The sequence below is a fragment of the Mastigoproctus giganteus genome, chromosome 4 (assembly GCF_048544385.1).
Source record: "Mastigoproctus giganteus isolate SK-2022 chromosome 4, ASM4854438v1, whole genome shotgun sequence".
Classification (NCBI taxonomy): domain Eukaryota; kingdom Metazoa; phylum Arthropoda; class Arachnida; order Uropygi; family Thelyphonidae; genus Mastigoproctus; species Mastigoproctus giganteus.
This window is the reverse complement of record NC_143578.1, coordinates 95,871,052-95,897,228: the sequence shown is the minus strand read 5'-3', so window position 1 is coordinate 95,897,228 and position 26,177 is coordinate 95,871,052. Positions and strand designations below refer to the sequence as shown.

Sequence of the window (26,177 nt, the reverse complement as noted above, 5' to 3'; positions counted from 1 at the left end):
GCAGGTACCTATTCTCCAGACACTAATTTTCAAAACTTAAGCCTTTCTTCATAAGAACCCTTTGTTCCATTCACAAATCTTGTTGCTCTTCTCTGTACTTGTTCCCGCAGCCCTACATCCTTCTTAAAATGAGACCTCCAGACCCAGCAGTACTCAAGGAATGGCCTGACCATTGCCTTATACAAGGGGATAATCATCTCCTTATCATTGCTAGAAAAATTCCTGTATATCAGGACACCATGAGATACTCTTGCAGCCCGTCTTCACTTCTCAGAAAACTTCATAACTGACTGCACAATTACCCCAGGTCCTTTTCATTCTCTGTCACTGTCAGTGTTGTACCACACAGTTGATACGTTACTCTGGGGTTACTGCTTCTCATATGCAGTATTTATATTTACCAATGTTAAATTTCAGTTTCCACCTCTCAGCCCATCTGCTCAACTTTTCTATATCCTGTTGCAGCAGTGCACTGTCATTAGTAACCCTGCTGATCTTCATATTATTTTCAAACTTAGACATTACGCAAGATATACTGTCATTAGTATCATTAATAAATACAGAAAACAACAATGGGCCCAACACTGAACACTGGGAGCTCCACTAATAACACTAGTCCATAAAGAGCGGTGCCTACTGATTACCAATAGGCTTCTGTGTCCTCCCACTCAACCATTCCTTTATCCATAGCAGCAATTTGCCTCCAATCCCACACTGCCCCAATTTGTGCAGCAGTCTTCCCTGTGCAACAGTATCAAAAGCCTTTCTAAGATCCAAATATATGATATCAAAATTATTCTTTGCATCCAGTTCCTTTGTGACCAAATCATAGTATCCAATCAAATTGGTCAGAGAAGACTTCCCCTTAACAAACCCATGCTGTGTCCTAGGTATAACTGAAGTCTTGTCTGGATGATTTTGCAGTGCTTCTTTAACCAGTGCCTCCATTAATTTCCCTGGAAAAGAAGTTAAACTAACAGGCCTGTAATTACTTGTGTCGCCCTTTGACCCTCCTTTGTGAATTGGGGGCACATTTGCACATCTCCAGTTCATGGGGTACCTCCCCTTAGTCCAAGGAAGCTCTCATAATTATGGCTAAGGTTTTGCTTACTTCCTTTGTGGCCTCTAGTATAACTGGATAGATCCCATCCACCCCAGGTGCCTTTCTTATGTTTATCTTCAACAATTTCTCCTCTACTTTGCTCTCAGTTATTACAAAATCATCTAGATCACTGCCAGAGTTTACTACACCTCTGGCATTCCCCTCCTGAATAACTCCTCATGTGTGAATGTAGATGCAAAATACTCATTTAATTTGTTAGCTACCTAAGCAGGATCATCAAACAGTTGAACCATCGATACAAGTGGACCAATCTGATTCATCCCCCTCCTTCTAGAGTTTACATAAGTAAAGAACTTTTTGCATCCTTTTCCAAAGATTTCTCGTAATCTGATTTTGCTTGCCTAACCTCCTTTGTGACTTGGTTACAGACCAGCTTATATCTACCAATGGCTTCCATGTCACCGATTAATTTATATGTATATATTTAATAGTTTACTAAATATTTGATTAAATAGATTCAGTATGTCTTTAAGATGAATCATGGCACTGAACATCTAGAAATTTTAGTCTTTTGAAATTATATGTGAAAATTGATGACTGCAAACATTTCTAAACTTCTTTTAATCATGTAGGTATTCAAACTATTTTATGTAAATACAGTGATAATATTAAATATCTTTCCTATTCACTAGAAGTGGTTTAAAGGATAAAATGAATAAGTTTGACTTCTGAGTGCCAGGAAATTTTCGTATTAGTGGTAAAATAATTCATGTAGCTTATGCAGCAGCAACCCAAAAAACAAGAAATTGACATCATTTGCCAATCTTTTCTAGTAACTTATCCCATTTTCCTTTAGATTTATTTGAATTGCCCACTTCCACAACCCTGGGTAGAAGTTTATTCAAACAATCATTTGCTCTTCATCTCAAAGCAAATTTCCACACATTTATCCCATAACCACCATTTTCTAATTTAATTTATGTACCCTGGTGTGTGTGTGTGTGTGTGTGTGTGTGTGTGTGTGTGTGTGTGTGTGTGTGTGTGTGTGTGTGTGTGTGTGTGTGTGTGTGTGTGTTATTTAGTTTGTTCAACCCACTTATAGCCTTGGGCATTTTAAAAACTAAAATCCTTAAATTATGGAGTTAAAGATGTAATATATAATATGGATTAATTAGAATGGAATTATAAGGGAAATACATCATCTTTTATAGGGAAGATCATATCTGTTTCATTAGGTAATGTTGGTTTCTTTCAAAAAAACTTGATGTCTTGATGTAAAGAATAATTTTGCCATAATTAACTAAAACCTCAGAAAGGCTTTTGATATAGTTCCACATGAATACATTTTATATAAATTGGAAAAGTAATGCATTAATGACTAGTTTTTAATGTGAATAGAAAACATAAAACATTAAGTGGAAATGAGGAAATGAGTATAAAAGAGGAAATGATTACAAGAGCATATTCTTTCCATAGCTAACATGGACAATTTACACATGTTTGTTAGCAATAAAATGATATGCACTTATTGCTTCCACATAGCAATTTTATGGGGAGGGCATAGAGGGCATCTTGAAATCTGAAAATTAATCAAACAAATCAGAGTGAAATTTCTTACAATGCAGTGCTCGTATCACATAATCATATTAAAAATTAAATTTTTAAATTAAATATTTAAAAATTAAAAAATTAAATTAAATATTGAAAATTTATTTAAATTTTTAATATAAAATTTTTTAATATGGTAAATTTTATTTCAGGTAAATGATATTAAAGGATGTTGCATTGCATATATTAATACATATTGAAATATTCAAAGGTCATTGTAAAAAAGTATTGATATCTGAGAGGACCAAATTCAACCCTCCTCCCCCATACAGTTGTTCTAGTATCTTTTATTATATATTTTTTAACACTTATCTGCACTTGATTTTTAGCCGACCGGGCTAGCCGGGTGGGTAAAGTGCCTGCCTGGCAACTGTTATTGTTGTTGTTGTTGTTATTTGGTTTTTAGGAGCATTAGCAACTAAGGCCATATTGCTCCGGGATATGCGGTGGTCATTCCCTGACCTTTCCGCCTCCTTCGTATTTGGTGGTGACGGGCTCGAACCCTGGTCTAATCAAGAAGCATGTGCTATGCACTGCTGCTCCTTCCCACCTGGCTACGGAGGCGCCTACCTGGCAACCCAAAAGTCGCGGGTTCAAATCCCACCTCGGGCTTTGATCAGAGTACTGCAAAAACCTTGGGAGGTGCATTATGGCCACGGAAGCCGATGTGCCAACTAACTAAAAAAAAAAAAACAAAAAAACTTAATTTTTAGGATTTTATATATACTGTATTTATTTTTATTTTGTAAATAAAGTATTTTAATTTTTATATTCTGCTGTTTATTCTGTTGATTTGATAATTGCATTTAAATTCGTATTTGCATCATGTTTTAGATAAAGTAAATCTTGATATAAGATTTTTAATAATTTATTTTCCATGTTTTCTAATTTCTTTTGCTAACGATCGAAAATCCAGTAAGCCTGTGGCTATAAGCTTTTTGCATAAGGTGTTTGTTATTTTAATTTTAGACACAATTGATAATGGATGGCAGTATGAATCAAAAAAGGAGATTGCACCTTTGTCATCCAGTTTAGTTGTACAGAAGTCAAAATGCTCTAGAATTCAGATCCAGAAGTGTTGACGAGACTGAATCAAATAATACATAGCATGCATGCTAATCTTTTAATCGCTACTATGCATTCAAGAACTATAAGCTCCTTCACTAAAAATTCTAATTCTAAAATTCAGGACCTGTGCTCCTGAACTTACTCCTGATCTCTGCAACCTTTTTTCACTTTCTTATTCCAAAGGTGTTTTTCCTTCTGTTCGGAAATTTGCTCATATCCACTCAGTTCCTAAGAAGGGCGACAAACCCCTCCCATCCAATTATCGTTACAATGCAATTACTTCTACTCTTTCTAAAGTAATGGGGAAATCAATTAACTGCCAACTCTTAAACTACCTAGAAACCTTCCATCTGATCAATGTTCACCAGTATGGATTCCATCAATGTCGATCCAATGGTGATATTCTGGCTTATGTTACCCATTTATGGACAAATTCAATGGAAAAGTTCGGTGAAACACAAGCAGTTGCTCTTGACATCTCCAAGGCTTTTGATCGTATTTGGCATAAAGGTCTTCTAAACAAGCATCCATCGTAGTTTGCCAACTGTTTTTTGTAATTGGTTATCCGGTTTTCTCTTTGATCGCTCATTGAGGGTGATGGCAGATGACTCTCTGTCTTCTAACTTCTCCACTAATGCTGGTGTCTCCCAAGGTTCAGTTCTTTCCCCCACTCTTTTCCTCTTGAATATTAATGACCTTCTTTCATTGATTGGAAATCCTATCCATAGTTTTGCTGATGATAGCACATTCCATTCCACTTCCCAGTTTGGGAAACCTTGCCCTGCTCAATTAGCTTCAACTTCTCAAATATCCACAGCCAATTCCTTAAATGCTGACATCCAGGTAATTCTCCAGTGGGGCAAAGACAACTTAGTTGATTTCAATCCTTCTAAAACTCAGTCCTGTCTTATATCTCGAAAAAAGAATTCTTCTGCCTCTATGCTTATCTTTGATGACACTCCAATTTCTAGGCACGTAATCGCTGCCTCTTCCAATAACCTATTGGAAGAGGCAGCGAAACAATTAGAGTTTCGTACATTTATAAGCAGAGGCAAATTAACAAATTTAATAGGTTATTGGAAGAGGCAGCGATTATGCATAATGACAACGATAGTGCTGATTTTATTTGTAACCTGAGTAGTAAACGCCTTTCTAAGGAATAGGAGGGGGTACTAAGCTTAGTTACTAGGTTTGCTTTGATGCCTTGTAAACCACCTATTGCTGAAAGTGCCATTAGCAAGTTGTCGGAGACCCAGGCTAACGAAATACATATCAGGAATTCGGCTATCTTGAGTCATGCCAGGGTGGCCCCCCCCTTCAACCTTAGTGTCAACCATAGACGTGCCTTGCGTGAACTGAAACAGGATGGTAAAATCGTAGTTTCACCTGTGGATAAAGGGAGATCCACAGTTATGTTGGATACAGAGGAGTATTGTAAAAAAGCCTTAGAACTTCTACAGGACACAACCATGTATAAAGTCATTCAGAGAAATCCATTTGTCAGCTTGGAGTGGCAGGTGAATAGTATTATTCAGCGGTGGCATAAGTTAGATAGGATAACTAGTGAGTTTTTTGGTCCCTACATAATGCAGGTTGCCTTTTACCCAGGTTCTATGGACTTCCGAAGATACACAAAGTGGGTATCCTGCCTAGACCAATCGTATCATTCATAGGTAGTCCTACCTATGCTTTATCAGGATATCTTGCCAGACTAATTGCACCTATAGTGGGATGTTCTAGTTTTGTTATTAAAGATAGTAAGGACTTTGTCGGTTTTATAAAAGAACAGTCCATAAGTGAAAATGAGATTATGATTTCTTTTGATGTTATTTCCCTATTTACATGTATTCCTATTAGGTTTGGAGTTCAATGTGTTAGAAGGGCTTTGGAAAAAAATGCGGCTTTAAATACCAGGTCTTTGTTAAGTATTAATGATATTTGTGAATGTGTAGAGTTACGCCTCTCCAGTACCACCTTGGTCTTTCAAGACGTTATGTATAGGCAGGTTCATGGCACGGCCATGGGTTCCCCCATTAGCACTATTGTGGCTAATTTAGCCATGGAAGAATTGGAAGTTAGGATCTTTGACGGTTTGGAATTTCCCATACGTAAATGGAAAAGATACTGGATGACATTTTTACCATCATACAGAACGGGAAGGAAGATCAAATACTTAATGTGCTTAACAGCTTCTCCCCTTTCATTCAATTTACCTCGGAGGTGGAGGCAGAGGGATCCCTCCCATTTCTTGATGTGTTGGTGATCAGAGAAGGTTGTAGGCTTAAGACTAATGTTTTCAGGATACCCATGTGCCGGGGACAATATACCCATTATAGCTCGGCACAAACCAGTTAACACAAGAACAGTGTAGTTAAGGCCCTAATAGATAGGGTTGGGTCCCATTGCAGTATCCCCGAGGATAAAGAGAGAGAAATTATTAGAGTCACAGCAGACCTCAAGAAATGTGGCTATCCCCAGCGGATTGTGGATAAATTCATTAGAGGGGTAGAGTCCACGCGTAGTGAGTCGCCTGCCCCTGTGATCACTGCATACATTCCTTACTATCCAGGCCTTACTTAACGCATTGCACGTTCAGTCCGTGGGTGCCAGATACGCTGTGTGCAGCTTCTGGGACGGAGGATGCACACAGTGATATCACAAGTTAAAGACCCCATATCAAAAGAAGTTAGCAGTGGGGTGGTATATGAAATTAAGTGCCCGGATTGTGGGGTTTGTTGTGTTGGTGAGATGGGCAACGACTCAAAGAACGTCTGGGTGAGCACATGAGTGCTATAAGAATGGCAAACTATGTGAAGTCTGCTGTGGCGGAGCATTTTTGGGAGAAACAGCAACATATCTCCCCTGAAGCTGCGGTCATCACTGACTGGGCTCATGGGTTCTGGAACCATAAATGGCTTGAGAGCCTGTGCATCGGGGCGGCTAGCGGTAACACCATCAACAGGGATAGGGGTGTATGTATGCATCCCCTCCTTGAAGCCGTCATTCTTGAACGAGATGATCGGTTTTTATTGGCAGGCTCCCGAGCCATTTCCGGTTCCTGTGTGCAGGTGGGAAATTCCAACCATATTCCAGTGGAACCATGTGACGAGTTCCGTAAGCCTGCTATTTAAGGATGTTGTCGTACAGCAGAAGCACACTGTTGAGAAGGAGTCTGTCATCTCTGAAAGCTACAGTTTTCAGCACTTTTATTACTATTATATTTTATTATTATTTTAACTTCCATTTTAGTCATATTTTAACCGTCATTTCATTTTATTTTAACTATCATTTCATATTTATTGTAAATACATCTGTTTTTACCAGTTTTATCTAATTTACGTATTTTAGTTTGACTAAAACTTACAATTTCTGGTTGGTGTGAAGTATAATTTTTCAACATGAATTTTCCCAACCTCGTAGGCCTGTTTGGATGCAATTACTTCTACTCTTTCTAAAGTAATGGAGAAATCAATTAACTGCCAACTCTCAAACTATCTAGAAACCTTCTGTCTGATCAACAATTGCCAGTGTGGATTCCATTAGTGTCGAGCCTCTGGTGATATTCTGGATTATGTTACGCTTTTATGGACAAATTCAGTGGAGAAGTTTGGTGAAACACAAGCAGTTGCTCTTGACATCTCAAAGGCTTTCGATTGTGTTTGGCATAAATATCTTCTAAACAATCTTTCATCTCATGGTTTGCCAACTGTTTTTTGTAATTGGTTATCCAGTTTTCTCTCTGATCGTTCACTGAGGGTGATGATAGATGGCTCTCTGTCTTCCAACGTCTCCACTAATGTTGGTGTCCAACAAGGTTCAGTTCTTTCCCTCACTCATTTGCTCTTTTATATTAATGACCTTTTTCCATTGACCAAAATCCTATCCATAGTTTTGTCGGTGAAAGCACATTGCATTCCACTTTCCAGTTTGAGAAACCTTGCCCTGCTCAATCAGCTTCAACTTCTCGAATATCCGCTACCAATTTCTTAAATGCCCATCTCCAGGTAATTCTCCAGTGGGGCAAAGACAACTTAGTTGATTTCAATCCTTCTAAAACTCAGTCTTGTCTTATATCTCACAAAAAGGATTCTTCTACTCCTATGCTTATCTTTGGTGACACTCCAATTTCTAGGCAAAATTATATATCTCTTTTGGGGATTACTCTGGCTTCTAATCTCTCTTGGCACAAGAACATTACAAATATTGCTTACACTGCTTCTAAAAACTTGGTTTTCTCTTTTGCTCTCGGTGTTACTTTTCTTCCAAACAGCTGTTCACTCTATACAAATCGCGAATCCGCCCTACCATGGAATATTATTCCCACATCTGCAGTGGTACCCCCAAAACCTCTCTCAAGCTTCTAGATTCCATTCAGAAGAGGGCAGTTAGGTTAATTAATGACTCATCTCTAACATTCTCTCCACTCGCTGTCTCATAGATGTACTGTTTCTGCTGCATGCCTTTTCTACAGATACTTCCATGGGTACTGTTCTTCTGAATTGGCTTCTATTATTCCTGCTCTCTCTCTTTCAAAACAGTCCAAACATGTGCTGCCCACCAGCCAACATCCATTTACTGTCCAGCTTCAAACCCACAGAACCAACTTTTCATCTTCCTCATTTATTCATTCAACTGCCATTTTCTGGAACAACCTTCCTTCATAGATATTTCCTGAAAATCTACAGAAGTTCAAGTCTGATGTCAACAAATATCTTGTTTCCTCTTCTCAACCTCCAACCCAAGCACGGTACTAAGTACTATAGGTTCTATTACCTCTTGTGTTTGTGGTTTTCATTAAAAAAAAAAAAAAAAAAATCTAAGGTTATATTGGATAATAAGATTAAATTATATCTTTAGTAACAGCAGTTGTAGTATTAGTATTAATGTTAGTAGTGGCAAATGATGCAAGAAAGCAAGCTTATACAACAAACAACTCCCTCCCCAAAAAAAAGCCAGCACTTCCATATCAGTTGTCCCCCCCCAACTGTCTATCTTGTTCTTCCTTAAATTTATTCATACTACCTACCTATACAACACCAGATAGTAGTCTGTTCCAACAATGGAGGACTGGCTGGCTAAAGGCAAATTTCTGCACAAAATTTATGGATTCATCATTTCTCAGTTTGAATTAATGCCCCCCATTCTTCATGTGTGTAGTCTCAGCAAAAGGAAGAATTCCACAAGCATTGAGTTCATCAATCCATTCAAAGCCTTAAGCCCCTTAATAATATCTCCTCTCAGGTGTCTAATCTCCAGATGCTGAAGTTTGAAAAACTGGAGCATCTGGAGATTAGAGGATCCTTTTTGTACCTCTCACTAATTTTGTAGCCTTCTCCACAGCTGTTCTAACAGATCCACATTCTTCTCAAAATTAGGTCTTCAGGTCTGTATGCAGTACTCAAGATGCAACCTGACCATTGCCTTATACAATTGGGTAATCACTTCTTTATTCCTGCTGAAAAAATTCCAGTATATCATTGACAAATTCCCATGAGCTATCTGGCAGCCAGTCTCTGCTGCTTGGAGAACATGTTTGACTCCAGGACTTTTTCATTTTCCACTACCCTGAGTGTAAAAAAGATGACAGTTTGTACATTAATCTGGGATTACATTGTACATTAATCTGGGAAGCACCTTGCATTTATTGATATTAAACTTCAATTTTCACTTCTTAGCCCATCTACATAATTTGTTTAGATCTTGTTCCAGTAGGATACCCTGATTGCTGTGATTAACCACCCTACCAACCTTTGTATTATCTGCAGACTTAGATATTAAACCTGATATGCCTTCATCAATATCATTAATAAATATAGAAAACAACAATGGGTGCTCTTAACTCTGGGGGGGGGGTCTCTACTAGTAACATTAGCCCATGAAGAGCGAGCAGGGCTCATTGATAACTATTCTCTGTCTTTTCCCACTTAACCACCCCTTTATCCTGTTTAGCAGTAACTTGCTCTTAATGCCACACTGATCCGTTATGTATAGCAGTGTAGGATTACGGGCAAATTATTTCCCAATGATTTTATTACTTGTGCACAACAATACTCATTAGTAATAAAAACAGACAGAATTAATCAAAAAAAGCAAGAGAAGTAATCGATACTAAAAAAACACTCTGAGAAGATTATACATAACTGGGAAAGTGGAACAATTGGTGCATGAACATGGATTTTTAAAGACTTTTTTTAGGCTATAGTTTTACAATTAAAAAATAATGATGTAGATAAAAACTGAAGAGTGCAATGATCATGCATTTATTATAATTCATACTGGCATACGTTTAATAGATATTTTAATATTTAATTTAGGGGCGGTGGAAAGAATTAGGTGTGGGTTAATTTAGAAGACTTTATAGTTATAATATAAAGTGACAATGACGTCTAACATTTGTCAGTTTATATTAAACAGTGATGATGCAGTTGATGTTAAACAGTGATGATGCAATTGATGTTTAGCAATGACAGAGTACTTCATATGTGTATCAGTAATCCCAGATTAACATTACCCACTGTGTGGTGTCACACTCAAGGTAGTGGAGAATGAAAAGATTGATGAGTAATTGTGTAGTCAGATATGAAGCTCTCTGAGCAGTCAGTAGACATAGGCTGTGTTAGGGTTTTGTTAATGATATACAAGAATTTTGCTAGTAGGGATAAGTAGGTGATTATCCCATTGTATAAGGTAATGGTTAGGACAAACATCTTGAGTAATGCATACTGGTCTGGAAGCCTCATTTGTGGAAGGATGTGGATCTGTTGGAGTGGGTGCTGAGAAGAGCAACAAGACTTATGAGGGGAAACAAGAACCCTTATCAAGAAAAGCTTCGGTTCTGCAAATTGCAGCATCTGGAGCCTAGACAATAATAATAATAATAATAATAATAATAATAATAATAATAAGAATAAGAATAATAGACACCTGTGAGGAGATATGATCAAAGTGTTTAAAAATTTAAGGCTCTGAGTGGATTAAACAAAGTTGATGCTAATGGAATTCCTATTCTTGAATGGAATACACACATGAGGGAGCATAAATTTAAAGTGAGAAAGGATGGCTGCAGGACAGATTTGTGGAACTTTTTCTTCAGCCAGCAGGTAGTTGATTACTAGAACAAACTTCCCTCTGGTATTGTAGAAGCAGGTAGTTTGAATAAATTCAAGGAAGAAGTAGACAAACTGTTAGGGGGATGGACAGGTGATATCTTTTTTTGCTTATGCTGTATAAGCTTGCTTTATTGCATCTTTTGCTGCTACTAATACTAAGTAATTAATTTTAATAATTTTAACTGATAACTTATCATTTTAGGCAGATTATCATGCCTTCCTTCTTAGTGGCCTTTTTAAGTAATGAATATTTATATAATTAAAATTAAAGGACTAATGGGCTGCAGACTCCATACCATAAAAAAAATCTTTTTTTTTCTGACTTTGAAGATTACATTTAATTAATTTTTTTTTAATCCTGAAGCCATGTGTAATATGGTTTCACTAGCTAACAACACAGATTTCAGTGCAGTCTACGTGTCATCATTACTGAGAGGAGTTTGATGCATTGAAGATTGTACTGGAAATGAAAATAATTTACTGTTTGTATCTAATTCAAATTTCAAAAAATTATTCTAAAAATCAACTATCAAATAACATTTCACATTGTTTTCATTTTTAAGAAATAAGTCATCATGTATTGTACAGTACAGCCATCAAGTATTGTATAATTTTGATTCATTTTGTAAGATAAAATCAAAATCAATCTATTAGAATATTGATAAAAAATAAATAAACCATTTAATTTTCTCTTAATTTTTCCTCATTTTATTTTCTTTTAGTAACTGCTGTATACAAAAGAGAAAAAGGTCTTGAAAGAGTAATATTTGGAATGCATTTGGTATATTTCATTCATATACTCTTGACTGCATTGGTGTTATTAATAATTGTCACATTCTTCATTATCCTAAAAGTTTACAAACAAAGGTAATGTATACATGCAGAACTTCTTTATACTTCTTTGATTTTTATAATAAAAATATATATTTTGTGGAAATTCCATACTATGAATTGAATCTCTTGCAAGCCCTACATGATACATTAATAATAGTAGGACAGTCCTTTCACTTTCTAGATTTGCAATTTTTAAAAGTTCTCTCTGTGTGAATTGTGTCGTTATATAAATTATGTTTTTAATCATTTTAGTTTATCTCTATTAATTACTTAGGTTTTTTTAGTTATTTTTTATGAGTTTTAGTATTCGATATTTTTAGTAATTAGTTTAATTTCTACTGGGGTGGTGATTGTATATTTATCAAAAAATACTTTTTAATATTATCAAACATGTCATGTCAACTGTATCTTAACTATGATCTCTATTAGGGAATTCATATAATTAAATTTATCCAGTACTACCTATAAATATTAATTGATATCGAAATAGATTTATGGTAAAATAATTAAACTTTTACATATTGCTCCTCATTTTGCATACTTTCATCATCTTCACTACACCAGTAGGTTGAATCTACCATTGAGTTGAGTATGCATCATCATTTGTACATTAGTTAAAATTTTATTTGAGAATTCAAAACCTATTTTGCAGTATCCATGTGTTGTGGTTACATATTTTTCTTTGTGCAAATTTACATTGTCAGACAAGTAATAACAGGCAAGGACATGTTATTTAAATATTGGTTGGGTAGAAAAGTTTGTTATGTTGGTTTCAGTAGAAAGTGTGGGCATTTATTGTGGATGCCAGTGTTATTCTTACAAAGAAAAGTGATGTTCAAAGGTACTGTGATACACTCTTCAAAAATTTTAATAATAGTTTTTGATTAAACTTACAAGATCAAATCATCCAAAGGAGACCTGATGAACATTACCAAAGAGGAAATAGAAAAATTAGAAGATCAAAAACTCATATAAGCAAAAAGGAGACTGATCCGTAAAGAAAGTCATCTTGTTCCTACATGTAAAATCATACTTACTTTTAGTATGCCAAATCTGCTGACCTGTTAAAGCAGGCCATGTGAATCATCAGATACATCTGGTTATTGCAAATCTGATAAGGTGCTAGGAGTAGCAAAAGGTTGGCCACTCAAAAACCACATATCAAGGATATCCAGTTTGTTCTAAACATGGACTTAAAAACCACACACAAACTGACTTCAATTCACACTCACTAAATTTGTCCAAAATATACTTATAAAACTAGGGGAAAGAAGTATAAAAGCACAAGATTAAGGCAAGAAAGAAAATTTTACAGGACACATCAAGCTTGCAGTAGCCACAGTAAAATACCATTGTATATCATTCATTCCCTATAAACATTTCACTCTCAGCATGGACTCATCTTTGCTGGCTGCACACAATAGACCCATAAGCAACTACTGACAGACCTCAGCTACAAGCTCATGCATCACTCCTTCATCTACTCAATGGGTAACTAAATAGAAAACAAAAGATTGGATTGTGGGGGGGGGAAAGAAGCTCATAAAGCACATATAAACATTGATGATAACCGCAACCAGAATGAGCCAGTATCAGATTTACATGCAGAAGAAGAAGACATGGACAATGGCTGTCCAGCCTTTCCTAAAGAGCATAATTCAAAAACTGTCTTCGATAAGTAAAGCCTCCAAAAAAAACAGTGTCAAATATCCTAATTCCAAAACTAAATAACACATAATATCATTCAAGAATTACAGAGACCTGTAGAAATACTAACAATGCATGTGACTTGATTAACAGTTACAACTATTTAGGCAAGAAATTCTACAAATTTAATCCCTCAAGTGTTCTGCTTCAGTAAACATTGCACACTGTAATGAAAATGAAAGAAGTCTACAAAGGAATGAGAAGGGACTCTAGAGTTTAGCAAAATGGTGACAGCATAACCATACACAATTGTAGTATTTTTTGGAAACTGTTGCTGTAAGCATTCCACTTGAAATCATAGTAAGATTCAATGTGATTCTTCTTGAAATCGCATAGAACCTTAGTTCCCATATATCATTCTTTTCATTTATCACAAAATATTCACATAATACAACAGAGCATGAAGATCTTGTTAAGCAACTACTAATCCCCTTCTGTCTATTAGATTTCAGTGGGGATTTATTATATTACCTCATTTTTCCATTTTGAGCAATCAACAAATAGAAAAATGAGAATGGCCATAGAATTGCTGTTAGATAAACATCATCTTCCTTTTCTAAATACAGGTTATCCCACTACATTCTGAGCCAAAACGTTATAACTACCTACCTAATACAGCTGAAACCCATTAAAATGCAATTCCACTTATAATGTGATACAAGCATGGCTCCCATTTTTCGTCATTTGAAATGTGTTTTTAACCACTGAAGATCACCATTTTGGATTCCTTTTGAACACATGGTGATATTTTCAGTTTAACATGAATCCGCGATATAACTTTACCACAAAGTGTTTGAAGACATACAGTATTTTTTAAAAAAGTTCACTGGATGCATGCAAAATCACAGCAGTCATTTGCATATAAGGCACAATCCTTTTATTGTCTCATGCCAGTAACGATCTGTTTGGTTTGTATTTCAAATGAACAAACTGACAAGCTATCTTTTTTACTTAAATGCACTCATACACAATAGGCTATTCACTTGAGCAAACGGCGCCTCTGTAGCCAGGTGGGAAGGAGCAGCAGTGCATAGCACATGCTTCTTGATTAGACGGGGTTCAAGCTCATCACCACCAAATATGGAGGATGCGGAAAGGTCAGGGTATGACCACTGCATATCTCAGAGCAATATGGCCTTAGTTGCTAATGCTCCTAAAAACCAAATAAACAACAAACAAACAACAACTTGAGCAAAAACTCAAGCGTTTTAGTTTTAGTAGTAATTGAAAGAAATGTCTGAAACTTCAAAAAAAATGGAAGAAGTTTACTGTAGAAGAAAAAATTGCTGCTCTTGATAGAATCAAGTCCAGAGTCCAGCAAACTCAAGTAGCTAGAGACCTTAGGGTGAATTAATCTATAGTGCATGGATGGAAGAAAGAAGAGGAGAAACTTCATGATGCAGCCAAGTCTATGGAAACAAGCAATGGACTGCAACTAAAATGCTTGTGGCAACATCAAGATGAAAAATTGGATAAAACTGTATTTCAATGGTTTGTTCAAGAACGATCTGAAGGCACATGTCTATCTGGACCCCAAATTTTTAGGATAAATGCAAACCCAATCTAAAAAATTCCACAACGATCTTCATGAAAATCTGTTTGCAGTATTCACTGCAAGTAATTGATGGCTAACACATTTTAAAAAGCAGCATGGAATAATCAAAATGGCTATATCAGGTGAGATATGTTCAGCCGATGATGAAGCGGCATGCTCTTACCCTATCCAACTTCAGAAAATTATTTAAGATGGTGGCTATACCACAGAACAGGTATATAACTATGATGAGACCGGACTTCTTTATAAAAGGTTACCCAATTCCCCCCTGGCTTGTAAGAACGACACTCAAAGAACACAAGGCTTCAAGCAAATGAAAGGCAGAGTGATTGTACTTTTCTGTGTAAACCAAACAGGAAATCACAAACTGAAGCCACTTTGCAAATGAAAATATAAATCACCATGGTGCTTCCATCATGTTAACATGGCCCCTATGCCATTTGCCAATGACTTTAGCAAAAATGCATGGATGACTTCCAGCATTTTTGAAAACTGATTTCATAAGCAATTTGTACCTGATGTACTTAAACACTTATGGCAACAAGGGCTGGATATCAAAGCTCTCTTGCTGCTGGATTACTGCCCTACCCATCCTCCTGCCAATAACCTAATAAGCAGAGATGGTAAAATCTGAGTGAGCTACTTACCGAAAAATACCACATCAAAGATACAGTCTTGGATCAAGGGATTATATTAATCTTTAAAATGAACTTCTGCAAGACTGATAGAGCAACTAATCACTAGTGAGGATTCTGTTACGTCATTTTTAGAGAAGCTGAACTTAAAGGAAGTTTTTTGCATTGGTGGCATTGGTGCCAAAACCTTGAAAACTGTGACTAAAAGGTGTATTTCAAAATGTTGGAGAAAATTGGTGCAAGTCTTATCCCGGATAACTTGCAAGTAGCCAGTGACAGTGATGAAGAGAATGACTTTGGGGGCTTTATAGAGGAAGATGTAGCTGACGCTGACCAGTTCTTGGAAAGATACACTAATGAAGGCCTGACAGATGTCATGGCTAATGCCAAGCAAGTACTGGTACAGTTCATTGATAGAGAAAGAGGGACCACAATAGAATGTTGAGTAGATGGGGGCTACAACTGTCCTACATATGAGCACATGACTGACTCGGAAATAATCGAAAGCGTTACTGGCGAAAGTCATGATCCAGATGCAATTGAAGATGATGAAGATGAGGAGCCAGAACCACCACCTAAGATTGTGGAGGCACTTGCTAGTTTGCAAACCAGATTTAAATTTCTTGAAACAGAAAAGGTAGATTCCCTTTCAATTTTATAGTTAAAATACCTTATTGAAATTGTTAAAAAGAAACAAAGAGGTGCAATGAAACAATCAACCCCTGAAGCAGTTTTTTAAAAAAATGAAAGACTTGAAAGTAATGACTAAATTGTGCAAAAATTCGTTCACCAATGTCTATTTAGTAGTTGAAAGAGCACGGAGTGCATTATGTTTTCCTTTTTCTCCTGAATTTTCAACCATTTGTTAAATCCAAAATGCAAATGTAACAGTCAATACAATCATGTAGAAAAGCAGTTTTTGTGAGTATTGATTTGTTTTTGTGACAAAAGGTGTGTGTGCTTATCATGATTATGTACATTTAACAACATGAATATTGGTTTTTTTAAATACTTTATTACGGTGCATCAATAAAAGATTGAAACAATGATTTGATTTTGATTTTATTGGCGCAAAAACAGCTAAAGTTATACTGCGCCAAGAAAAGTGAAACAATGCAATTGCATATTATTTCCATTATTATTCTTTGAGTGAATTTCTTAGACGTAGTATTACAATTATCTTGCAAAAAAGAGATGAACAAAATTGATAGTATGTATGAAGTTCGAATATTCATTCAAACAAGACCACCTCATTGCTTAAAATTTTAATTGGTTTGATTCAAGAATGCAACAATAAAACAATCATTTGAACAAACAAAAACTTGTTGCAGTAGTTTTTGGTTATGATCTCATTCTAGTCTACAAATGGATTTCACTAACTATTCAATTGTAAAAATACCTATACAAGTATTTTTACAATTCAGGGTCTGCTAGGAGCAAAAGTTGATGACTTTGTAGAGCAGATATCGTCTTTTAAGGGAACAAAAGGTCATATTTTTGTACATGTTGGCACTAATGATATTAAGAAGAGGAGACCGGCAGAATTACTTAACAAGTAGAGGTCACTGTTGAAAACAAGCCATGAATTAGGGTTGAATTTGAAAGGGTCTGCAATTCTGCCCAGACAAAATAGGAGAGAGTTTATAATGAGAGCCTTGTCGATCAATTAAGCCTAAGACAGATTGTGCAAGACTCAAGGAGTAGAACTTTTCTCAGTCTGGTCTGTACTTGTTAACAGGAGAGACTGCTTCTACAGGGATGTGCTAAACTTAAATAGAAAGGGTGCAAGAATATTTGCTGATGCTATCGACGCAGTGTTAGGTGGGTCGGAAGACTGTTAGCTTTGGAGGATACATGGACTAATAGATTAACAGTAGCTGCTGGCAGAGATGAAAGTGATTCCTGCAATGCTTCTATTGGAATGAGCAGCAGCCTGGAAAATAAGATGCACGGGATTTCAGAGACTGTTGGGAGTCATTGCAGTACAAGTAAACACAAAGGCTGTGTTAGGGTAGCTAAGAATAAGAACAGGTGCATGTATACTTGCGTGTACACCAGTGCTAGGAGTTTGGTAAATAAATTTGATGAATTTGAGGTGATGGTCAAAACATCAAAGGCAGCTATTGTTGGGATATCAGAGACGTGGTGTCACACAGAACTGGAATTTGGGGAGTACAATGTGTACAGGAAGGATAGACAGGATAGGAAGAGAGAGGAGGGGGTTATGCTATCAGTTAAGAAACATAAAATCCAAACAGGTACAGCCAGTAGACATGTCTGGACAGTGCAGTGTTGAGTAAGTTTGGTGTGACATAAGCACTGGAAAATCAAAATTGAGAGTAGGAGTGTGCTATAGGCCTAATGACTCTGATGAATATAATAAAGAACTGTAGCCCATCACCACTGGACAGTGCAGTGTCGAGTCAGTTTGGTGATGATACAAAGGTTGGCAGGGTCGTTAAGGACACTGCTGCTGCAACAAGATCTGGAAAGGTTGAGCAGATGGGCTGAGAGGTGGCAAATGAAGTTTAACATTGACAAATGTAAAGTACTACATATGGGAAACAGTAACCCCCAGAGCAATGTGTGAACTCTGTGGTCACTGACAGTGGTAGAGAATGAAAAGGACCTGGGGGTAATTGTGCAGGCAGATATGAAGTTTTCTGAGTAGTGCAGACAGGCTGCAAGAGTAGCTCATGGTGTCTTGTCAATGATATACAGGAATTTTTCTAGCAGGGATAAGGAGGTGATTATTCCCTTGAATAAGGCAATGGTCAGGCCACACCTTGGTATACAGGTCTGGAGGCCTCATTTCACGGTGCCTCCATAGCCAGGTGGGAAGGAGCAGCAGTGCATAGCACACGCTTCTTGATTAGACCGGGGTTTGAGCCCATCACCACCAAATACGGAGGATGCGGAAAGGTCAGGGAATGACCACAGCATATCCCGGAGCAATATGGCCTTAGTTGCTAATGCTCCTAAAAACTAAAATAACTAACTAACTAACTAGCCTCATTTCAAGAAGGATGTAGAGCTGCTGGAACGAGTACAGAGAAGGGAAACAAGATTAGTGAATGGAACAAAGGGTTGCTCTTATGAAGAAAGGCTTAAGTTTTGCAAATTACAGTGTCTGGAGACTAGGCACCGGCGAGGTGATTTGATAGAGGTGTATAAAGCCTTGAATGGTTTGAACATGCTCAATGCTGATGGGATTCTTCTTCTTTCTCAGAATAATTACCCTAGAGGGTATAAATTGAAATTGAGGAAAGACAGATGTGGATAGATGTGCGGAAATTTGCCTTTAGCCAGCGGGTAGTTGGTTGGTGGAACAGACTTCCATCCCTTGTTGTGGAAGTTGATAGCCTAAATAAATTTAAGGCTCAGCTGGACAGGTATTTTGAACGAATGGAGGGGTGAAATGGGAGTGTTTTTTTTTTTTTTTTTTTTGCTGATGATGCTGCATAAGCTTGCTTTCTTGCATCATATGCCTCTACTATTGCTAATGCATCATTTCTGTTATAAGAAGATTTCGTTACCAATCAGTTGTGTCAATTCCGTTACAAGAAAATTTCATTACCAATCGATTTTTCTCTAGTGCCACCATAGATGTTTTCACATAAAAATTTTCTGACATTTACGCTACTAGATGAACTGGCATTTTGCTCCCATAATAAGATTAGCACTCCATATTCCCTGAGACTACTGTTATTATAATAGCCAGTGAGACTAGTGTAATAAGATGGCCTAGTATAATAAGTAAATAAAAAGTCAATGAAAATTGCATTGGTAACCTGCTTTTCCAATACTTTCTCGTTGGTCTGAATCTCCTGTCAGCCGGTCAACAGGATGAATAATCTTATTGGTTTCTATGGTATATGATGACAGATTTTATACTTGATGTTAGATTTTTAGATTTAGTATTAGTGATAGTCTGCAAGGAAGTAATGGGCTTATGCTGTGCCATTAAAAAAAATAAAATATTACCTATATTTAATAAATAACTAAATAAAAATAAATAAAAAAGATAAAATATATATAAAAAATAAACCTGCATGTTTCCCTACTCATGTAGGTAACTAAAAATAAATATATAATAGTTGACATGTAACTCTCCCCAAGCTGTCAGCCTTGAAGCTACTCTTGGAAGTGACTTATTTCAGTAATTAACAACTTGCTGCCTAAAAGAAAATTCCTATTACCCAGTTCCTCTTAATTTAAATTTATAGTCTCTAGTTCTGGAATCATTTATAACAGCAAAATGTTGCCTTATCCCTCTTACTATCCCCTTTCCAGGCTTTATAGACCTCAATCAGTATTTCCAAGGTGCCTGGTAGCCATATACTAGCCGAAATGTTCGAAGGCTTTCCTCATATGGGCACCTTTTGTAGATCTGACGAAGTAGGTTGCTGATCTTTGGATGCAATCAAGAAGCTCTATGAATTTTTTGTTGGAACAATCTCCCTACACTGTTCTAAGTGACTCTTTATTACAGTTGCCTTATATAGGAGTATTATAACCTCTGTCTCAACAACAAATGTTTGAAAAGTAATGGATAGGACACCCCATAAGCCTGCTTTGCCACCTGTCAATATTGCATGAAAAACTTCATGTCTGACCATATCATAACTCCCAAATCCCTTTCTTCCTCTACTGTTTTTAATTCAATCCCACTAAGCATGTAAATTATTTTGGGGGTTGTTATTCCTAAATTATTAAGACCTTGCATTTTGCTGCAATAAAACATATTTGCTATTTTACTGACTATCCTTTGAAAACTATCCAATTCATCCTGAAGGAGGGTTGCTTGGCACTGATCATTAACCACTCTCCCAATCTTCACATCATCTGCAAATTTTGATATCACTTCCTCAATCCCTTCACCATTGTCATTTATGAAAATCATAAAAGAATGGTGGTCCCAGAACCATACTTGGGAGACACCACTTCTAATGTTAGATTATTCTTAAGAGTAACATTTAATTGTAATCCTTTGGTCCATCCTATGATACATCTTAGAATTTTACCTATGATACTAATATGTTCTGGATTATACAATAACTTCTCATTAGGGACTGAGTCAAAGGCTTTGCTAAAATCCAAAGAAAAAAAAATTTTTAATTATTTCCTACATCCCATTTATGAGTGACTGTGTAAAAATGGCAATCCTGGTTCATTACATATAGAATTTATGGCTAAAAAGCTTCAGACTTGAAAAGAGTTTATTATCATATAAGTTAGTGTAATAGCATTATTCCTGTACACAGCAAACCGACCAAAGTTGTGCAGTAGCATTATTAACATAATATATCATATTGTGAATTCCCTTCACAATGATTTGCCTATTTGATTATTCCTCGAATAAGTAATGCTTCTTGAGTAGAAAAGGCTATTGTTACTTATTCTGAGTGCGTACCACCACCACCACCACGGTGAATCCATTTTCAATCCAGAGGAATGGATTCCTCTGGATTGAAAATGGATTCATCAGTCTTCTTATGGTGTAATTTGCAGAACTGAAGCCTTTCTTGGTAAGTCACTCCTTTGTTCCATTCACCAATCTCATCACACTTCTGCACCCATTTCAGCAGATCAACATCCTTCCTAAAATGAATCCTCCAGACCTGCATGCCTTGTACAATGGGATAATCATCTCCTTATCCCTGATAGCAAAATTCTCTTATATTATTGACAAAACCACATGAGCTTCCCTGGCAGCCTGTCTTCACTACTCGAAGAACTTCATTATCTGACTGCACAACAATTACTCCCAAGATCATTTTCATTTTCCACTACCCTGAGTGTAGTAACATACAGTTGGTACTACACTCAGGGTAGTATGAGTACTACTGATTAGCGATTACTGCTACCCATATACAGTACTTTACATTTGCCAGTGTTAAACTTCAACTGCAATTTCTCAGCCCAGCTGCCTAATTTTTCTAGATTTTATTGCAATAGCTTACCTTGATTACTGTTTTTAACAACCCTGCCAAACTTTGTATTATCTGCAAAGTTATTTACATAAAAATTAGATATTAAGCCTCACATGCCTTCATCAATATCATTAATAAATATAGAAAATAACAATGGGCCCAGCACTGAACCCTGGGAGATTCCACCAGTAACATTAGTCTACGAAGAGCAGTGTCCATTAATAACCACTCTGTCTTCTCCCACTCAACTATCCCTTTATCCAAATCAATAATTTGCACTTAATGCCATACTGTTCCTCCAGTCTATACAGCTGTCTTTTATGTGCAACAGTATCAAAAGCTTTGCTGAAATCCAAGTATATGACAGCAGAATTATTTTTTGCATCCAATTCCTTTGTTACTGCATTATAGTATCCAGTCAGATTGGTCAGACAAGGTTGCTCCTAAAGAAATCGAAGCTGTGATTGCAGTATAATTACATCTATCTAGGTCCTGCATTACTTCTTTAACCAGTAACTCCACTATTTTCTTTGGAACAGAAGTTAAGCTAACAGGTCTGTAATGGAACCTTCCTATCCATAGGAACCTCCCCTGAATCAAAAGATGTTCTCATAATTATGACTAAAGGTTGTGTATATATTCTTTGCTGCCTCCCTTTATATAATTGGATAGATCACATCCACCCAGGTGCCTTTTTTATGTTTAGCTTCAACAATTTCTCCTCCACTTTCCTGTCACTTATCACAAAATCATTTAGCTCCCTATTAGATTCTGATAAACTTCTGTCATCTCCTTCTCTAAAGAATTTCTCATGTTTGAAGGTAAATGCAAAATACCTGTTCAATTTGTCAGCAATTTGAACAGGATCATCAATAGTTAAACCACTACCAATTGGATTAGTGTGATTCAAACCTCTTCCTTCTCATATTAATATAACTAAAGAAGTGTTGCTGCCTTTCTTATCATTCTTTGCTAGATTTGTCTTGTAATCTGTCTTAGCTTACCTAACTTCTTTTGTGACTGATTACAGACTAGTTTATATCTAAGGTAGGCTTCAGTATCACCTGATAATTTTTATGCATCTCATGCATTTTTCTTCTCTGTTACATCAGTTCATCTGACATCCATTTAGCCTTGAACAATATTTTTGCTAGTTAGTATGAAAAGACTACTAGCTTCTGCAATTGCTTCCCTGAATGCTTCTATTTAGAATTTGTTGTTGGTAATATCATAAGTTGGTCCCACTGCAAAGAATTTAAAAACTTCCTGAGACCACTGTAGTCACTCTTATGAAAGCAAAGACCCCTCCCTGTCATAACTACCTTGTCAGTAGTTATGTCTTTAAGTAAATCACACATCAGTATACACTTTGATCACTGCCACCCAGCTGGTCTTTTACCTACAGATTCTTAATGCATGATGAATCACTGCTGATAACCAGATTAAGAGTTTTGGTTCCTCTTATTACCTCTCTAACATGCTGCTGTAGAAAACTGTCATCAGTAAATCCACAAAAGTCTTGCTAATGTGAATGACAAACTCACAAGTTCCAATCAATATCTGGAAATTTAAAATGCCCTATAATAAGATATTCTGATTTACTGGCCCACTCTGTTTTTCTCTACATAGTTGTTTATTATACTCATTGCAAATATTAGGCATATAACACACTCCTACTCTCGTTTTCATTTTCCTGGTACTTATGTCACACCAAACTAATTCTACATTGCACTGGCCAAACATGATGACTGAGGCACTGCCTTAGATTTAATGTGCTTCTTAACTAACCTCATAACACTCTCCCCCTCCTATCCGGTCTATACACATTAAATTAAAATTCTGCATCCCTTATGACATACTGCATCCTGCATGATATTTTGCATCCCTGAGTGACACCATGTCTCCAATATCCCCACATTGTCTGCATTTGATGACTTATTTGATGATTGTCTGCATTAAGGTACATGTAAGTATACATGCACTTATTCTTACTCCTCTTTACTCAAACACATCCCATGTATTTACTTGTACCTTGCTTTTCTGGCTGCTGCATGTTCCAATAGAATTAGTGCAAGATTCATAGTGCAAAATTCACCTCTGCCTGTGGCTCTAGTAAATCTATTAGTCAGTCTTACTCCCCAAGCTAGCAGCTTTTCGATCCACCATAAGACTGCCTCGATAGCATCAGCAAATATTCTTGCACCTCTTCTATTTAAGTATATCCTATCCCTTATTCTCTGTAGACCACTTTAAGTGGTTTACAGAGAATAAGTACTGCAAGGAAACTGTTGTTGGCATTCTATCTTCTGTGCTATAGGCCTGTGTATCTGTGTGGATCGAAAAACTGCTAGCTAGGAGTAAGACAGACATATAATAAAAAATGAGTGTTATTTATATCATCATTTATATATCATTGGGATGCAAACCCTTCTGGCTAAGACCAGAAGGGTTTGCATCATTTTCAAACATTCTTCAATGTTTGAAAATGATATCCCTTAAATGGCCTGTGCTATGTTTGCATCAAATCCCAAATGATAACTAACAATATCTAAATAATTATAGTTTACTAATATACATCAAAGCATTTATGTTATTCTTCAATGTTTGAAAATGATGTCCCTTAAATGGCCTGTGTTATTGCAAATGCAATATTTTACTCGTATTCTTGTATTATCCATTGCTCCATTTGTAGTGGTATTCTTTTAGTTTCATCATGAATGTATTTTTTTTAGTTTCTCAAGGATCTGCGGATTGTTTGCAATAGATTTTGGATTTTAAGATATTCCATAAAGAAATCTCAAATAGATAAGTGTGATAATTGCGGTGGCCAATTTATATTAGCAAAACAAGACATAATGCAATCTGTAAACGTTTCCTTTAAAATGTCTCTGGAAAGTTGTGTGAAAATGTGCTGTAGCACAGGTCATTTAGTAAAAGTTAACTTCTTTTTTAGTGAAGATACTCTCTTAACAAATTCTTGTAGCATGTTTATGTATAGGACTGAAAGGAATAAAATTACTGTGACAGCTGAACCATTAACATCTTCATAAAAGTGTGGACATGATTCCAAAAGTAGACATCCCGCACCAGATGGTAACTTTTTAGCTGTGACATGGTTGTTCATGAAGTGACATTGATTTTCAGTTACCTAGTATCTATAAATGTTGTTTATTTACATACCCATTCAAATGAGAGTGGGCCTAATCACTCATGATTAAACAGTTGATTAAACCTAGATCATACTTCATCTTTTGGAGGAATAGACTGCAGAAATTCAAAAGTATATCTGAAATCACAAACAAGTAATTGTTGAGCCATTTGCATTTTATATGGCTGGAGCTTTAAATCAGTATCCAATATACAGCATACACTTCATTCTAACATGTTCAGTTCTCTTGATTGACAACTAACAGATGTTCGAGGATTGTTTTGTAAAATTATTTTAATTCTTTCAATGTTTTCTGGAATATGTGCAGTATGCATCAAACCCAGAAGTTTCATATTCATTACTGACTCTATCATTTTCCACTGTGTTATGATCTTTCAACTTGGAACATTTCTTCTGATATTGAAGTGGCATAAATTCACATTGAGTATTCACAGTGGAGTCACCTGATTTACAGCAAATTCATGATGTTTATTTGACCACAGCTCTATTTTTACTGAATGCTTTAGTGTATTCTACTCCAGAACACAAACCACAGTACCCCAATTTCAACCTCTACAAAATGGAACCACTTTTAAAATAGTAATTGTTTTTGCCCTACCCTGTACAATGGTTTCATTACATTAGGTTAGAAAATTTTGAAAAAGTGAAATTAATGGATGTAAATTTTGTATAAATTAACTGTTTTTCAGTTTCTTGCATTAAAATTCCATATTACGAATTTTTTTATGGAACACTATGCTGCTCACAAGTGTGCCAATACTTTTTGCTGCAAATTAGAAATAAATCATCATCTTTTCCCTCTTTATTACTTTAATCAATTTTTTGATCTAATCTTTTATTAGACAGTTGGACAGACAATTTAATCAAGTTTTGAGACTTTAGGACCTCCACATATTTTTTACTTTATGTCATCTAATCTTTTATGTGAAATAGTTTTATTATGTTGGGTTAAGTTACAGTAATTTACAAAAGTGATACATCTAGTAGCCAAATTTGGAAATAAGAGAACTACAATGGAGGTTCTCTTCATATGTACAGTAAAGTTGATGACTGTCCAAGAGGAAAGGATATTGATGCATTCCTGTTTTATTCATTTTTGCTTGAATTTTGTAGCAATGATGCCGGGCAATCTCCTGGCATCATTGCTGCAAACATTGAGCCCTCTCAGATATTCTCTGACAAGGTAATTCAGAGCAGTAAGTAAGTCTGAAACAGGAAGGCAGGTTGAAAATAGAGTTTTATATTCTCTTTATTAACCCTTTGCCTGTAATTTGAGTTTTTGATTAGTTATTTATTGTGAATTTTTTAAAGAAGTTATTTTAGAACTTGGTCATTTGAAGTGTAAATAGTTTTAGACCAGTAGTTCCCAAAGGAGTCAATACTGCCCCCTGGGTGTGGGATTAAAGTTTTATTCTTATTCATATTTTATTCATATTTAAAGTTTTATTCTTATTATCACTTTCAAAGCTATTTCCTTTGGTCACTTTGTATTTGCG

At 36.1% G+C, this 26,177-nt stretch overlaps 1 protein-coding gene across 4 annotated transcripts in view; it reads left to right on the top strand.

The window, feature by feature from the left end:
* The window catches only part of LOC150086925 (receptor-type tyrosine-protein phosphatase S-like), a 1,004,071-nt gene that overhangs the window by 600,216 nt on the left and 377,678 nt on the right, over positions 1–26,177 (top strand). For all 4 annotated transcript variants that reach the window (XM_090372826.1, XM_090372825.1, XM_090372828.1 and 1 more), the window contains one exon: positions 11,571–11,715. In XM_090372826.1, coding sequence (XP_090228952.1) covers positions 11,571–11,715 — 145 coding nt within the window. The remainder of the gene's footprint in view (positions 1–11,570; positions 11,716–26,177) is intronic.